The 16,466-nt window shown below is 40.4% G+C and overlaps 2 protein-coding genes across 13 annotated transcripts in view; both read right to left on the bottom strand.

Moving 5' to 3' along the window:
• The window catches only part of arhgef1b (Rho guanine nucleotide exchange factor (GEF) 1b), a 55,330-nt gene extending 47,874 nt beyond the window's left edge, over positions 1-7,456 (bottom strand). For 7 of the 8 annotated variants that reach the window (XM_034697178.1, XM_034697184.1, XM_034697181.1 and 4 more), the window contains exon 1: positions 7,173-7,438. The gene's annotated coding sequence lies outside the window, so the exon portion shown is untranslated. Of the gene's footprint in view, positions 1-7,172 lie in introns of all 8 variants that reach the window. The other variant, XM_034697182.1, reaches the window with a different exon arrangement.
• A 4,875-nt stretch (positions 7,457-12,331) lies between these two features.
• The window catches only part of erfl1 (Ets2 repressor factor like 1), a 105,693-nt gene continuing 101,558 nt past the window's right edge, over positions 12,332-16,466 (bottom strand). For all 5 annotated transcript variants that reach the window (XM_034698763.1, XM_034698762.1, XM_034698761.1 and 2 more), the window contains one exon: positions 12,332-14,956. In XM_034698763.1, coding sequence (XP_034554654.1) covers positions 14,127-14,956 — 830 coding nt within the window. In that variant the 3' untranslated portion in view covers positions 12,332-14,126. The remainder of the gene's footprint in view (positions 14,957-16,466) is intronic.

The raw sequence follows: 16,466 nt of genomic DNA on the forward strand, positions 1-16,466 counted from the left end.
CCCGAGTGCTAACAGTCATCAAATTGTCTGCACACCCTCTCTCAGACTGGAGGACCTTTCACCCCTCCATACCCCCCATCCTTCACTCCTCCAGAGTAAACATCATCTATGGAGTCCAGTCTCGCTTTTTCCACCCTGACCCTCAAATGAAAGAGCTCATTCTCTGTTTCCTCCCTCTCTCTCACTCACTCAAACACTCTCGGTCACATCAGCTTTCTTAGCCATCTCTCTGACTCACACTTGAACAGACGGATGTAACTCTTTCCATTTTCTACCTTTTTTCAGAGTGTGAGGAACAGGAGGGCTGCTGCAAAGAGAATACTGTCTGTACGAAATCCTGTTATCATCAAGTGTGAGGGCACGTAAACACTTACACTGAGATTGGCTGCATTTGTTTTGGCCCTTAAAGGGGTCATCCAGTTGTAGAGTTTATCCAAGCTGTGCACACATGACTCACATGTCTCACACATGGCCCATGGTTTGACCACACATACTGAGCAGAGAGCTGGTTTGACTGAAGTGGTCCTGAATGACTACAGAGAGAAGACAGAGATTGGCAGGTGAACACACTGAGCTGCCCGTGTGCTACAGCAACTTAAAACCACTGTCCTGTGAATGAGCTGACACAACTACCTAACCGTGGAGGTAATGTTTAAGCTTCATAATGGATGGTCTGAGAATAAGTCATGTCAACAACAACCTGTGTGTTGTCTTGATTTAAATGACTTTGAGCCAAAGGTGCCATGTAAGTTTGGGTATCAAGAATCTAACTCGGTACCAGTTTCAAATTTCTGATATTCATGGATTGGATAAGGCACGTCAAGTCTGGTTCCACTTTTTGGTTCCCAACAGCAACATCAATCTTTCAGGATTAAACCTCAGTGGGATTTTTGCAGTCCACAGAAGTTGTACTAATCTGCCTGGACCTGCTGTGCTGATGAAACATCGAGTCATTTGTGACACCGTATGTCAACAAAGTTGGGAGAAGAGGATCATAGGGAACCACAGCAAGGGATCAAAAGTTTCGCAAAGCTTCACTGAAAAGATAATGACACAGCAAAGTGCAACACATGTGACAAAGACAATTTGTGCAAGACGGGAAGTACGTCCAATATGACGAAGCATTTACTTTAATATGGCATGATCTGATGTGCTGTGGTCTCCTGTTCCTTGGCACAGCTAGCAATTGCCACTTTAGCAACACCCAGGTACAAAACTCGATGAGCTCATGTCGGCAATAACACTGAAGTAAACAAATCAAGTCTACAAGTATTTAAAATATACTTCTGTTAGATACATGTTCATACAGCACCCTGCAATCCTGGTTCCTACAGAGATAACCTGAAAGAGTCATGTTTATTTTTATAAATGAAAGAAAAAAGACAAATCCTTGACACAGTTTGAGAGCTTAAATGTTCCAACGATAAAGACAGGCTACTTTTTGTCCTTAAAATACCTTGTTTTTGTTGTTGTTGTTGTTTTCTATTCTCCAACACTGATGGAAAAGGAATCAAGAATGTATAAGAACCAATGTCGAAAGTAGTATAGGAACTGGAACTGGAATCAGAATCAAAATAGATAAAATAAAAATGGTACCCAACCCTAATTCAATGACTTGAAACCATGATGCGTCATTTATATAAAAGGTGTATAACATCTGTAATCATTCAGCTCAATGTTTCCCTCATGTTTCCAACTGGAAAGATATAGTGGTCAAATGTTGTTTTTCCCACTTGACCTAGACTTTCAAAAGCCTGAGAAAGCAAGCCGGATGATGTCTTCTGGGTTATCTCAGTTTGGGCTTCTTTAAGATATTTTTTTTCCATAGACTGTGGAAACATGGATGTATTCTCAGTGATGTCAAACAATGGTTTTTAAAGAAGGGGTTGTGATACCCAAAAATGTTTGTTTTTTTCATCTTATTTTGGAGGCTTTTGGTGCTTTTAATGAGAGGTTAGGTCTGCTGATAGAACAGGAAACTGGGGGAGTGAGTAGGCCGTGGGTCGGGACCATAGACCGTATAAAATATGGACGTAGTATGCGTGACGTCACCCATCTGTTTCTGAAGAGGTGTTTTGAGGCCAATCGTCGGCAGTAGCCATATTGCTGCTGGCGAGTGATTGTGACGTAAAGAGCGGCCTTTGAGCCTCCTAGCCAACAGCTAGTGTTCCCGCCTGTCAATCAAGTCAGCTGTGCCTCTCATTGGAAGACTCGGAATCTCAATATCTCTGAAATTGCTGCGGTAGAAAAAAATGCACCCCCCTACAGTGTGTGCCGATCGAGAAATTAGCTATCCAGACTACACTCATCTTTTGTACCAGGCTGTAAACAAGTTTATTTCTGCAGTAAAGATCGTCTTTTTGGAATTGGTGTGTATGTGGTTTCCGGTACTTCCGGTGTCAGCCTTAAGCGGATCCTCGATAAACTGCAGTTTTTAACACTTCCGCATTGGACACATTTTTAGACCGGAGGTTGCTGCTTGGTCGGGACTGAACCCTCGTTGCTGCCCTGAGGACTATAGCCTCTATACATGTGGCACAGGACTTAACAGGCAACCCGCCACATTAGAAAATTTGACACCGACTTTACTTCAGCTAAAGGAGAAACTGCGGAAGAGGTGGAGTTGAGGCCTCCTGAGAAGCAGCTATGTACCACCTGTCAGTCAAATCAGCCACACCCCAAATAATGCAAAACTCCTAGACTCTTCTAATGGAAGAGATATATTGAAAACTTCACCCTCTGTATACGAAGTGCATTATTTTGCACTACCACATTGGTTCCATTGTTAACACCAGGGGTAGCTGCTTGGAATTTACCCAGCACAAGGGGAATTAAAGATATAATAGAGCTGGAACATTAGGATCAAGTGCTTGGCCCATATTTAGTCAGGATATGTTGGCATCTGCTGCTTAATTTTCACCATTCAGATTAGAATCCATCTCTCAACAAACCATCACAAGAGCTTTTAAGAAAACAACAAACCATGTTGACACATTTTTACTTCATGATTTTGGTACCAACGCTGCAATGTTGGCTGATACCCTGAACCTCTCTGATACCAGTGCAATAACAAAACATGACATAGTCTTCTTTACAGAGAAAGGCCGAATACTGACTGGGGAATAAAATAACAAGAACACTGGCTCAATCCTTAATAGTAACATCTCTTTTAGATCAGATATTTTGAGTCATCATAGTACTAATAGCACTTTGTTACATAACATGAACAAAGACTGTTTTATTTAAGTCCAACAAGTTATTACAGTGTGACAGTGGTCAAACAATGTCGACAGCATTACTCTGAAACTAAAGACACCAAACATTGGTCAATAATCATTAATGATCTTGTTCACAGCTATGTGCCTGTAACTGCAAAGACCCCATCTGTTTTAGTGTTAGATTATTTTTAAGCAGCTGTCTTCAGATTATTCTCTTATAGAATCTGTTAAAGCTGGGGTTGGTAGTCAGATTTAGATACACTTTTTTGTTATACTGGTTAAAATGATCTTTATGTCCCGATGGCAATCAATATATAATGTGTTCTTAAAAAAGAGCAAAAAAAAAGCAAATATTAAACCTGGGAAAACACCAACCAATCCCTGCAACCAGGAGCCAAAATATGAAACCAATCAAATCCCTTCCTGCCGTTCTGCCCGCCTCCTGCGCGTACTTTTCATGTTTGTTTGTGTTTTTAACTTTCACTATGATAATGTTTTGGTGTTTTTTTACCCCTGAGTGAGACATGAGATGACGTAGTGCAAAACACAAACAATGTGCTAAGGACTGGTTTTGAATTAGTCACGATCATATGGTCGCGGATCAGCGGCGCTCGTTGCAGAAACACCGGAAACCACATAGACACTTTGCAGCATTAATAAACATGTTTACAGCCTGGTTAAAAAAAATGGTTTGGCTCTACGTAGCTAATGTCTCTATCAGCACAATGTACGGGGGGTGAATTTTTTTTTAAAGCCATGGTTCAGAAGATATTAAGATTACAAGTTTTGCCCAAATAAGGACATGACTGACTTGACTCCCGGTCAGGAACACATAGCTGTTGGCTAAGAGGCTCAAACTCTGCCTCTTTACATCACACTATGCCTGGTTGAGTTCCGCATTTCCAATATGGCTGCCGCCGTCGATTGGCCTCAAAACAGCGCTCAATAACATGGGTGACATCACAGATACTACGTCCATATTTTATACAGTCTGTGCTACCAACACTAGCTTTAAAGGACCCTTTCAAAATAAAGTAGACTGACTACAATCTCTACCTGAGGCTCATTCAGTTATTAAAGTAGTAACAGACAATACACTGCCTGTAAATTTACTAAACTACCTCAAAGAATTAGAAATGGTTTAAGAGAACATCTATGCACAAATATACTACTGACAAATACAGTATTCACACATCATTGATCTATGATATGCTGAAACATCTGCTATAACCTTCCAGTGTCTCACCTTGCTTGGGTTCGAGGTCAGTGGTTGTGCCGAGGGTATTGCACAACATGACCATCTTCCCTTTTTACTTTGCATGCACTCATGCACACTCACACACACACACACTTTAGTATCTTCACCCCACCTCACCCACTGAGCTCATTCAGGTGGAATCAGTAGATTTCACTTCTGACCCGTGGAGAGAAGCAGAGCCCTGCAGTCGGCTCTGTCTCTCATTATCTGCAGCCTGTGCGTCAATCTGAACGCAGCCAGAGAAGAATACCTGTGTTCCCTTTGAAGTCCGGCCCTGACTACAGTAAATTATTAGCTTGCCTGCTACACAGCTCCAGGCCCTTAGGACACCCCCTGGCTGTTCCAGAGGTGGGTGCCATTACCTGTCATCACAGTTGTTGGGTTTTTCTCACAGAGGCTAATTAAGACAGTAGTGTCTCACTTTATCTTCATCAGAGTACGTCTTGCAATGCTACGAGGGGCAGCGGCATGCTGGTGACTTAATGTAGGCCTGTAACAATCGAGAGAGCCCGAGACAGTGAGGGAGACAGCGGCACAGCAACTCTGATTAAATAGCCAACATTCCTTTAAAAGGAAGAGAAGGTAGCCCTTGGGCTCTAGACAAGCCTGCACTTGTAAAATGTGAAGAGAGAAAGAGAGAGAAAGAGAGAGAGAGAGATGACAAGTGCAGGGCTCCTCTCCTCTAGCAGAGCGTAACAGGAAGTGGCAGGGCCTGCTTCACATGGGGCCTCTGGGGTGCAGAGGCTCACTGGGAACACGTCACAGTCTCCACAAACGTCTGCCTGCGAAGTCCTACAACGTGCACCGCAACGTGGAACAACCAAGCAAACCCAAATGTTATTAAAATCAACAGGAAATATCAGTTTGCTCAGACGGAGCTCCTTTTTCAGACTAAACCCCCCCCCCCTCCAGAGGAGGCAAAGTCAGAGAAGCAAAAATAAGACAAACTGGACTGGCAACCTGGCTATGCAACCGTTGCTCTTCTTTGAGGAGAGATTAATGAAAACATGACGAATAACTGGCAACCCACGCTGTTCCAGCCCGTCTGTAGTTAATGACTGCAGTGTGATAATAAAGCCACACTTGTAGATGTACAGTAATTGCAGCTTCCTCTGAGCACAGGAAACTCTTGCCTATTCTTCACAGGCAATGTCCTCTGTTTCACAGGGCAATATCATCAGGGCTAATCAATTATCAGCAGACACTAATTACTGAGCTCTGTCTGCACTCAAACCCCCACTCTATATAGGCTGACCAAATGAGTGAGCGGTAGGCCTATAGGAGCAGAGGAGGGGGGTAGTGGAGGGGCTATTCTGTGCTGCATGTTTGTAGCCTCTTTTCATGCCATACAAAAACAACGCTGATGGGTAAATGAGAGGAAAACACAAAGCTTGATCTGGCACTGATTACTTTAATCTCTAATCACATTGCTGAGAGCTATTGTTACAAATATACAGAGGCCCAAAGGGGACTGCATCCTTACATTGTATTTTGTCTGTTATTATAAGTGGATTTTTGTTCAAATTTAACAGGATATCAAAGCTGGTTTTCCCATTATGACATATTAATTCATCTCAAGTTAACAAAGCTTGATTTCTTGTACTGAAAGGATCATTTTACTGTGAGACCAGGTGAGACCATGACATGACACCTCACCAAAACAGGTTAGTTTAGCCAGTTTTTGCAACTCTGAGGATGTAAATTAGATCATCTGATGTTGAGTTGACATCTAGGTGCAACTGAAGTTTCCTCATCATCAAAGGAAGACAACATGTAGTGGATTTTTGTTAGAATTTAACAGAATATCAAAGCTGGTTTTCCCATTATGACATATTAATTCATCTCAAGTTAACAACACTTGATTTCTTGTACTGAAAGGATCATTTTACAGTGAGACCATGACATGACACCTCACCAAAACAGGTTAGTTTAGCCATTTTTTGCAACTCTGAGGATGTAAATCAGATCATCTGATGTTGAGTTGCCATCTAGGTGCAACTGAAATGTCCTCATCATCAAAGGAAGATGACATGTATGGATGCATGTCCACTTTTGGCTCCCATACCAATGGACAGAGTGGTAAAACTACTAGAAAGACACACAGGTTTATATGTCACACCCTTGTTTTCCTTATGAGAAACAAGCACAGAACTGTTGATAAATGTCAGAAGGATACTCTCGAAGAAAATAAAATTGCACAAGGTCACCAGCTATAAATTCCCCTCTGACTACCAATGACACATCATAACTCCCTTTGAGAATATTAAAGTGATTTGCAGTTTGAGATCAGTCCTAAACGTCGTAAAAAAAAAAAAACCCTGTATGACTTTCCCAGAAAGTACACACGGTCAAACTCTGCTACCTGAAGTTGTTCCACCCTCCTGACACAGACTTAAGATGCAGAACAAATGTCAGAGCAATTCCGGCACCGCATTTATCAAACAAAATGTCCACTAAAGTTATCAAAATGTTCTTTTAATCCAAAGAGAAGGAGGTATGTGCATGCAGAGAGTCGAGCACTACATTCCTGTATGTGGACTCTCTCGCGCTGCTGCAGCAGGGGAGGGTAAAGGGGGTTAAGCAGTTTCTCTCGGTAAAACAAATATCCATGTCGACTTTAAATTAACTGCACAAAGCCATTAAAGTTCAACCTCTTATTCATGAACCCCAGCATAGAGTTTAAATACAATACTCACCCTTAAATACAGAGAAAACGACAGTCGAAGCGTCTGATAGGTTTCCTGTTGGAAAGTTGTCGTGTGTCAGTGGGAAAAAAACATTGTACGCGGAAGTACACACGCAAAAAAAAAACGCACTGAGTTATTAGAAGGTAAAAAACAATGAAGATAAAAACTATCCGCTCAAATGCACAAATGTTTCCAACTGAAGTAATTTTTTTGTACTGGTTTCATGTTGTGTTCTGTTCTAGTGACAGTATTGAAAAAGTAAGTGTTTTAACGGATTGTTTCCGCAGTGTGTTACACACAAACCTTTCCCCCCCTTGATCCACAAACTTTCTGCTACTCTGAACCTGCTCTGAACTCCAATGTGTAAAAGTGATATTAACGTTTGCACATCATCCATGATTTATTGTGAGAAACTTAAAGTTTTGACATACATTTGGTGAAGTCTGCATATGTACAATATTTTTTTTAAATAATGTTATAGCACTTTACATTATTAGCCATATGTAAAAAAAAAATTTTTAAATAATGTTATAGCACTTTACATTATTAGCCTGAGCCGTGGGAAGTGGCTTTAAGTTGGGGGTGCTGTAGTAAGAGGTGTAATATTTTTTCTTTTTGCATTTAGGTTACGTATGCAACTGATAGGCTATAGCGCACATACATTTTATTTTTATTTATCTGGTTTGAATACAAGCTTTCAAGAGAACTTTTCATTATAAATTCACATCAATAACGACTATAATACAGGCTACTTTAATAGGTATCAAATGACCGACTTGCAACTTCCATACCCTGTTGTACAGTAAAGAGCATACAAGCCAAACCTGGTAAAACAGACCCATAAGGCAGTAAAGCGCATTGAACAGAACTTATCCAAATACGTTCAGTTTTTAGGCAGGCACACACACAGGGCCCAGGCATCGGGTTATTTTAAAATGAACATTTTTTTTAAGATTGTTATAATAATTTCTCAAATCTTCCTCAGGCATTACATTTTCAAAAAATAATACAATGAAAATGATTTTAAAAAACTGTTTTATTGTGTTAATTAATGTATTTATTTCAACTTATTTATGCATTCAGAAAAAAATGTGTGATGCCTTTTCCAACAGGGGGTGCTGCAGCACCCTCAACACCCCTACTTCCCACGGCCATGTTATTAGCCCATCGGTTGAACACAGTGGCAGAGCCAGACAGTTTGGACCTGGGTGGCTAAACAGGGGCACTGACTGTTAAGGGGTGGCCAGGCGTGGAAAACATTAGGGGCTTGCCCCAAACCTAGTAGGGTTACCTCCAATAATCACATCTACTTTAACTTCTTTTCATAGAATAATTTAACAAGTGTTACACATTTGTAGATTTCTAATGTTAAGATTAAAAATGTAACTCGACAGAGTGTCAACACTTAAATGTGCTGAAGTGAACTCTTTGAGGACTCAAAATGAAGATGATTGTCCAAAGTCAAAGCATTAACAAAAACAATATTCAAATGCAAAGAAACTACTGTCTCTGCAGCTTGTTGAAACACAACAACACAATAACTAATTTCAATATAAGTAATGCCTCTGAAATGGCCAATCATGTTTAAGAAATTCAGGGTGGCCACTGGGGTGGCCAATCAGTTTTCAGAGGTGTCCATGGCCACCCCGGGTCACCCCCTGGCTCCGTCATTGGTTTAATACCCTCAACTCAACTCTACTTTATTTATATAGCACCTTTCTTTTTTTTCTTTTTTGAGTGTTGCAAAAAAACATTCTTCACATTTCAATTTACATATTATTATTCCTTACAACGGGTATACACTGAAGTCAAACTTGACTTTTGTATAGACAAAAGAAGCACTTTCTTTTTTTTTTTTTTTTTTTTTTAGTTCCTTCAAACTTCCCCCTTCTCCTCTCCTGATAAAGACATAAAAAAATCACAAGAACTGCACAATCCTGACTAAATACCATTTTGGCCACATATTAAATCAGGGAGTACAAGTAACAGCCCAACATACATCAAATATTTGTATAGAAAAAAAACTCTTTCATAAAACATCTAACAAAAGTGTGGCCTGGTGCCGTGTGTAAACAGTCTAAAAACTGCAGCCACAAGCTTCTGTACAGTAAACTCTGGTCTTAAATTATTAACATGACTATTATTTATGGACACACATTTTTAACAGCAGTAACATAGTAAGTACTTAAATAGGATTGCGAAACTGAAAGATCTATTCAGATAAGAACCAGTTACACACACACACACACACACACACACACACACACACACACACATACATATATATATATATATATATATATATATATATATATATATATATATATATCTATATATATATATATAGTTGGGGAGAGGAAGAAACAACATTTTTAAAGAATTTACTGAACCAGTAGAACAATATAACAGGGATGTAAGAGCTATATACCACCTTTCATACAGTAAAACATCTGCAGCCCAAAGTGCTTTACAGAATAACAGATTGACAGAAAACAACAGCAATGGTAAAATTATAAAAGGCATGATAATAGATAAAATACTTAAAAATAAAATAAATACAGTAAAATTAATAAGATAAGTAATAGTGTAAAGAAAAGTTAAAAATAAGGTAGCGGTAACAAGATCAGAAGAATACAAGAAATAGATAGATAAATAAATAAATAACTAAATAAGATTTTTTTAAAAAAGGTTAAAGCAATTACTAAAATATTAATTAAAATAATGCCCCTTCAAATACCCTGGTGTCTCCCTTCATTTTGATCCATTGTAGCCTCTGTTTGTTTTTAGCATGTTTACGTTAAGTTTTGAAAGGTTGCTTTAAATGTACCAAAAATGTAGCCTACACATAATCATATGTACTGAGATGCTTTGTAATTAAAGTAGAATACATTTGTAGGAAAGTCAAAGATAAAGTTCTGCCTTTTGCATGCAAAAAGAAGATAACAAAATTTTGTTTTTTCTATCCTATCTTAAAAATGTCCTGCGTTACTTTTAGGAATGCCAATGCATTTAGTTACTTATCTCACACTATGTTGTTTTTCTTAAAGAGGGTCTCATATTTCCCATCCAGTAACCCATATCTGCTGTATTGATTCTATTTTAGTCTCAAATAATGTTTTGTCTTTTTTAGCAGCTCAATTGCATCATTCATATTTTTTTCCCTCGTGAATGACGCAACTGTGAACGGATAGCAAATCTTTAAACACCACAAAGAACATTTGAATATCGTGAAATCAAAGTAAGTGTTTACATAGTTGATACCAGAGATCAAACTGTACTCCCCTCTTATCTCTCTGGGTGCCTCGCTGCTGTTCTGGCCATTGTTCGCCACCTTGTGGAGAAACATGAACATGACACAATCGCTTCTTAGCCGCAGTTTGACTGAACTGAACACAATTTGAGCCTGCACTGACTAGCTGTGATGGACATTCACAAACATCTCTGTAGTTAGTCAAAAAACAACATCAGTATTAAAACCTGTCGCAACAGAATAAAATCAAAGTTTATTTCCAACCTCGGGAGACAACAGGTGGCAAAATAATTCCCCTTCAGTGGTCTTTATTGTCACATGCAAATTAGCAAATTAGTTTTCATGGAGAGATTTTATTGTTTGTCTCTTGTATACAATGCACTTAAAGGGTTTCATCTACATATAACTTTGTAGAAGAAACTGGGGGCTTCTGCAAATTATAGCATCACAATTTCCCAGAATACTTCAATGTACATCTTATTCTTTTTATATCCTATTTTAAACTCAGACATTTATATTATTTGCTAACTTCAGAGAATTAGTGGATTGTTGGGGTTTCAAGATTTTTAAGGCACTTATCTGCATTTGTTGATTTTTCTCCCCTTAACTCTCCCCTTAGCTGAAGTGAAACTGTTCGTTTCCTGCTTGGTTGGCCCCTTATTGTTTGTGTCTTGATCATGGTCTTGATCAATACCTTGGTTCAGTAGAACTGTGGCACATTTTCAGTGACTACTCCTGGGTAAATATGGTGATTGATGATCGTTAAGATTTTATGGTTGTTGCAGCTATTGTGCTCATTTTATAAATGAGTATACTTAGACATGTTTCAGGCCTCATATCATGATTTTCTCCTTATTGAAGGGAGGTGAATAGCCATTTAACGGGCAGGCCTCACTTAGATTACAGCTTAAAAATGATCTAAGATGCTGTCTGACAATTTTGGCTTTCTGATGACTAACTTCCTGGTTAGTGGTGAGGCGTTTGGAGATGATTGCAATAAAGAAAATTGACATAGTTTGTTATTGTTTATCAGCAGCACAAGTGTTGAATAATATTCTAATATTTTAGTTCACTAGAAGTATGGCACAGCTGAATTAAATACCATGGTTAATGAAATAAACAAGCCCCAAAATAAAGCAAACAGGGTTTCTCAACAGTCAGTGTTGAAAAGTGTATCTACCTGAGCGATGACACAATATGCAGGCATGTCAGTGTTGTATGCACACGTTCTGCAGACTATATATTTTCTGTGTGCTATTATTATCAAAACATGGAGGATGTGTGTCTGTATTTGTACCTAATCGTTGAAAGTGAAAAGTGATTAATAACATAAATACACTAAGATAGGAAATTGTAAAAATACAGGACACTAGTAGCTGTCACTTTCCAATTCTTGATCAAGACTCTCAGTAATGTAATCAAAAGGGCAAGTGAGGTGGGTTATCACAGAAATCTTGTCAGTTCAACTAACTAAAAATGTAACTTCTCCTTTTGAATCCTTAGTTTCCTGAAGTCAAAATGATGCTTTCACAAAAATGCAGATATTCAAAAGAAATACATTTTCAAAATGCAATTACAATATGATGTTGTGCTGACGATTACTATTATTTTTTAGGATAACGGTTGTCTTTCAAAGTAAAAAACTAAGCTAGTATAAAAAAATAGCCACTACTGTAATTTTGGCAGAGATGAGCCATCACTGTTAGCGGTTATTGTTATTTGCTAAGTAAAAGTATTAGTAGTTTTCATAAATAAGATAGAGCAGTTGGTTGTTTCAAAGGATAGATGTCTAACACCTCTGTCAAAGAAAACATAAGGGAAGACTTTCAACAAAAAAAAGGTTAATAGAAAAAGACGCATTTGGCTTCTCTATGTCACACAATGAATCCATTCGACAAACCCAGAGTCAACAACAGTCCACTATCCAGAATAATGTTTATTGCTTTGAAGATATTAATCTTTTTCTTCTTTTTTGCCACTCTCCATTTTTCCTCTTTACAGTAAAACAAAAAGATGACAGGTAAAAGCACTGCATTGTCGTTTTTGGATGTGTACACACACATATACACACAGAGGAAACAGTATTTACAGCTGTTAGTTTGGTGAACTCCACATGGAGGTGACTGGAGGCCTTTTTCCTGTAGCAACTCAACGAACATAGAGCTTTACATTAACTTTACAATAGAGCTTTCACAACGAGTCGTATACCGCCACTGTTTGACAAACCATCGGATATAAAGGCTATGAAGCTGTACAACATGGTTTAGTGTTCACTCTGTGCTGAAAGGATGTGGTTTCATTAGATCTGTTAGAGCAGAAATAAACCGCTTTTGAATCATTTTTCCAACACTGGCGTGTCCTTGAGCAAAACAAATTGCTCTGCTAGTGGTGTGGACAAAAAGCACTGATTGAAAAATAATCAAAAACAGATTTAGAGGGGAGAATTTAAAAAAGAGAACGCAAAGACCAATATTATTCACATTAGACTAATTACATTACAGTTACACTTGGTGAATGCTAACTATAAAAATAAGTCTACCAGCATATTTTTGAACCCAAAGGGTTTGTACGATGGGCATCTGGCAAAAAATGACCAAAGGGCACAATTAATTGGGGTAGAGACGATTCCCACTGTGAACTCTGTCCTCATCATAGAAAAACATCTTCAGAGTGCAGATCTTCTGCCATTAATAATTTAAACTTTGATACACCTAAGCTTATAATTTATCCAACATGTTTAAATACTGAATTAAATCACAACAATACAGCTAAATCTTATCATATTGAATAATAATTAAATGTAATGTACACAATAATAAAATATATACACAGAAATATTCATACAAATTTCTAGATTGGTCCAGCTTCCTTGGCTCTCTTTTTCTTTCCCCTTTTTTTAAGGAAATGTGCAGGAAATACTTGAACCACAGGACAAAATAATAAATATTCACACACTATCACAGGCATCACTATTCAAAATAAGGAATTTAACATCGAAATTAACCCTCAAAAAATATCAGTCAAAGGAAGTGCAAAACAAACTTAGTTGCAACAACGTTCGTCTCAAGATAACGGCAGATGAGATGATTTCATGAGGAGACACTGACTGAAAAGACCACTAGGTGGCAGTATATGACTATGTCCCAGAACTCATAGTGATTATATATATATGGTCCAAATCTCAAGAATTACAGCACAAATGTGTAAAATTGGATCGATCAGAGCATTATTTGTTGTTCTGTTCTGTTAGTATAGGGATGTTGTTTGTTAATGTTTGTCAGTGCAAGCGTTGCTGTGCTGTAATTTACCACCTCGCTGCCTTCCATCATAGCTCGGCCGACAGCAGACAGCAAATTGTAAAGTCCTGCTGGCAACGCGTTTAACAAGTCTACAAAGCGTGGAGCGATCATTTGGTGTGAGAGATCGAAACAGAAAGGACAAGATGGTGATATGGACAGCCTACACCCTCAAAAAATGTACACTTATGACAGACACGTCTGCGGTGTAATGGACTACAGGGCGAGTTAAAAACATACACAGCAAACAAGGAAACAGTAATTCTAGAGGTAAGAACATAACTGCCTCCCCTGGAAAAAGTGTCCATCAAGAGTTGACATTTTAAAGCAGGAAAGTGTCTTCAAGAAAAGAAAGGAGAGAAAAAGAGAGTTATCAGAGCTCAGACTGGCAAGATGGTGGACGCAGGAGAGAAAGTATTAGCTGTGGATCATTTTGAGAGTCTCTGTCTCCCTGTGTTTGTCATGCAGAGCAATGGAGGGGGAGAGCGACGGAGGCAGGGAGGGGGGTTGAGGAGAGAGGGGCATCATGCTCTTCAGAGGATGTGGGGACACAGGCGGAGGAAGAGAGGAGATGGGTGGCAGCACGCTCCCTTTCTTCCCATCCAGCAGTATTTGTGATCGGCTCGCCAGGCTGGATTCCTTCCTGATGCCAAACTCGTGCTCGTTCTCGTTGTCCGAGCTGCAGTCGCTCAGATCTGTGATCTCAAGGTCTGAGTCTGACTCTGGATCTTGCTTCAGCCCTCCTCCTCTCCTTTCCGTGGGGCTCTGCTGGCCGGTCACAGTCCCGGCTCCCAGTCCGACTGCTCCCAAACCCAGACCAAGACCCAGACCCAGACCCAAAACCGAGCCTGGAGGATTTGCCTCCACTCTCTCCCTTTCCCCCAATGATGCCCCAATGTCTGTCCGACCCAGCGACAGGCCTGGGTAGGGTGGCAGGCACAGTCTGACTGGTTGACCACCCGCCGTGCCGTTTGTGCCTCCAGTTTGCCCCGCTGCCCCCCTCTCACCCCCACCTGCCTCCCCTGGAGGGAGAAGGGAGGAGAAGGGGTGAGGCAGCTGGGAAAGGCTGCTCTGCAAAGGGTTGGGGTAAAACTGGGAGGGGTAAAGCGAGCCAGGGGGCAGTTTGGGGCAGTTATTGAGAGAGAAGGCCCCTGGGAGGTAGGGGTTGAAGCCCCAGGGGTAGTCGAAGGGTGGGTTGCGCGGGTACGGGCCCAGCAAGGATGGGGGTTTGGAGTAGCATGGGGCACCTAGGATGGAGAAAAATCCAGAGATGGAGGTTAGTGCTCAGAAGGGCCAAAGGTTTCTTGACATACAACATCCAAGAATGTTCACTAATTATGCTCAGCTGTATTAGCAAGTCTAATGAGAAGCCACAGGGGCCAACTCTGGCACGGCTGCTTTCAACAAAAACCTGATGGTTCATTTATGCATGCCAGTACTGTGTAGTACACCCACTTCACACTGCTGCAAACCACATGTGAGCACAAAGGTTCCACACTGCAGTAAACACTAAGAATCAGACTAATCAGACAGCTAACACAGCAGTTTGTCTTCCACTCAGGTCATGATGTCGGCATGTTCAGAGGGAAATATGTGGAGATTTTCCTGCTCTGCTGCTGCTGCGGCACATCATCACTGTGGTGACAGTCACCATGTTGACAAATCCAGCTGAGACTTAATAAAGAATGCATCAGCTTGACAGTCTCTGCACTTCCAGGTTAAGAGAGTGACAGAGAAAAAACTTTACAAACTGTCGATCTCTATCCCCAGAAATATCTGTCACTGTATCATTAAGAGGAAAAGATACAGAAAATGTAGCATCGTGTTTGACTTCCCTTCCTTGTTAGCCTTTTCAGAACGGAGAAATGAGGTAAACTTGAGGTGATGCTGGAATTCAATTTTAATGAACAAACAAAAGCATTGCCACTCCACCTACTGTACTTCCTTCCAACTGACAACCAACTCAAAGATTCTCTGCCTTCTCCTCGCCCTCCACCTCTCCTCTCTCTTTCTCTCTTTCACTCCGTTATTTACTATGCAGGGCTAATTTGACAGTGCTGAAGTCTCTGCGTGCTGGGCCAGAAGTAGCTGGCAGACACATGAATATTGAATCAGTCAGGCAGGCCTCACTTGCTTATGAAAACACAGTAATGGGCGCCCACAGGCCACAAACTGAAGCCTGCACCCTCAATTAGGGCCTTCCTGCCTGGGAAGGGATTAGGACAGCGGGGACACATGGGAGGGAGAGGAGGGTGAGAAGGGAGGAAGGGGGGGAAAAGGACCTGAGGACAAACAGAGAGGGGAGGGAGATAAGGGGGGAGGCAGGCTGTGTGATTAAGAGTGCTTGTGTGTGTGTGTGTGTGTGTGTGTGGGGGTACATCTGTTTACACGCTCTATCTCTGTGGCAGAATCAAACACATTCTGATGCACGTTAAGAGTGCAGAAGTACAAACAAAGGCAGACGCATTAGCACAAAATCAACGCTGCATTTCCTGAGACTCCGGTGTGGAAGAGAAGTTTCCAAATGCAAACAATCTTTGTGAGAAGGAGGATGATTTCTTCAGCCTTCAACCTGTTTGGTACCAGCACTGACATGCATAATTTACAAGCTAACTTGGACTCTCTTACCTGAAGCACAGCCTCACTGCAGGCTGCGATGGGACAGCCATCTCTCTTATTTCCTTTAACAATAAATGTTCATGCCTCTCCATATCCTCATTCCTCTCCCTGCTCTCCTCTTTTCCCTCCACCATCTCT

The sequence above is a fragment of the Notolabrus celidotus genome, chromosome 12, assembly GCF_009762535.1.
Source record: "Notolabrus celidotus isolate fNotCel1 chromosome 12, fNotCel1.pri, whole genome shotgun sequence".
In the NCBI taxonomy this organism is placed as follows: Eukaryota; Metazoa; Chordata; class Actinopteri; order Labriformes; family Labridae; genus Notolabrus; species Notolabrus celidotus.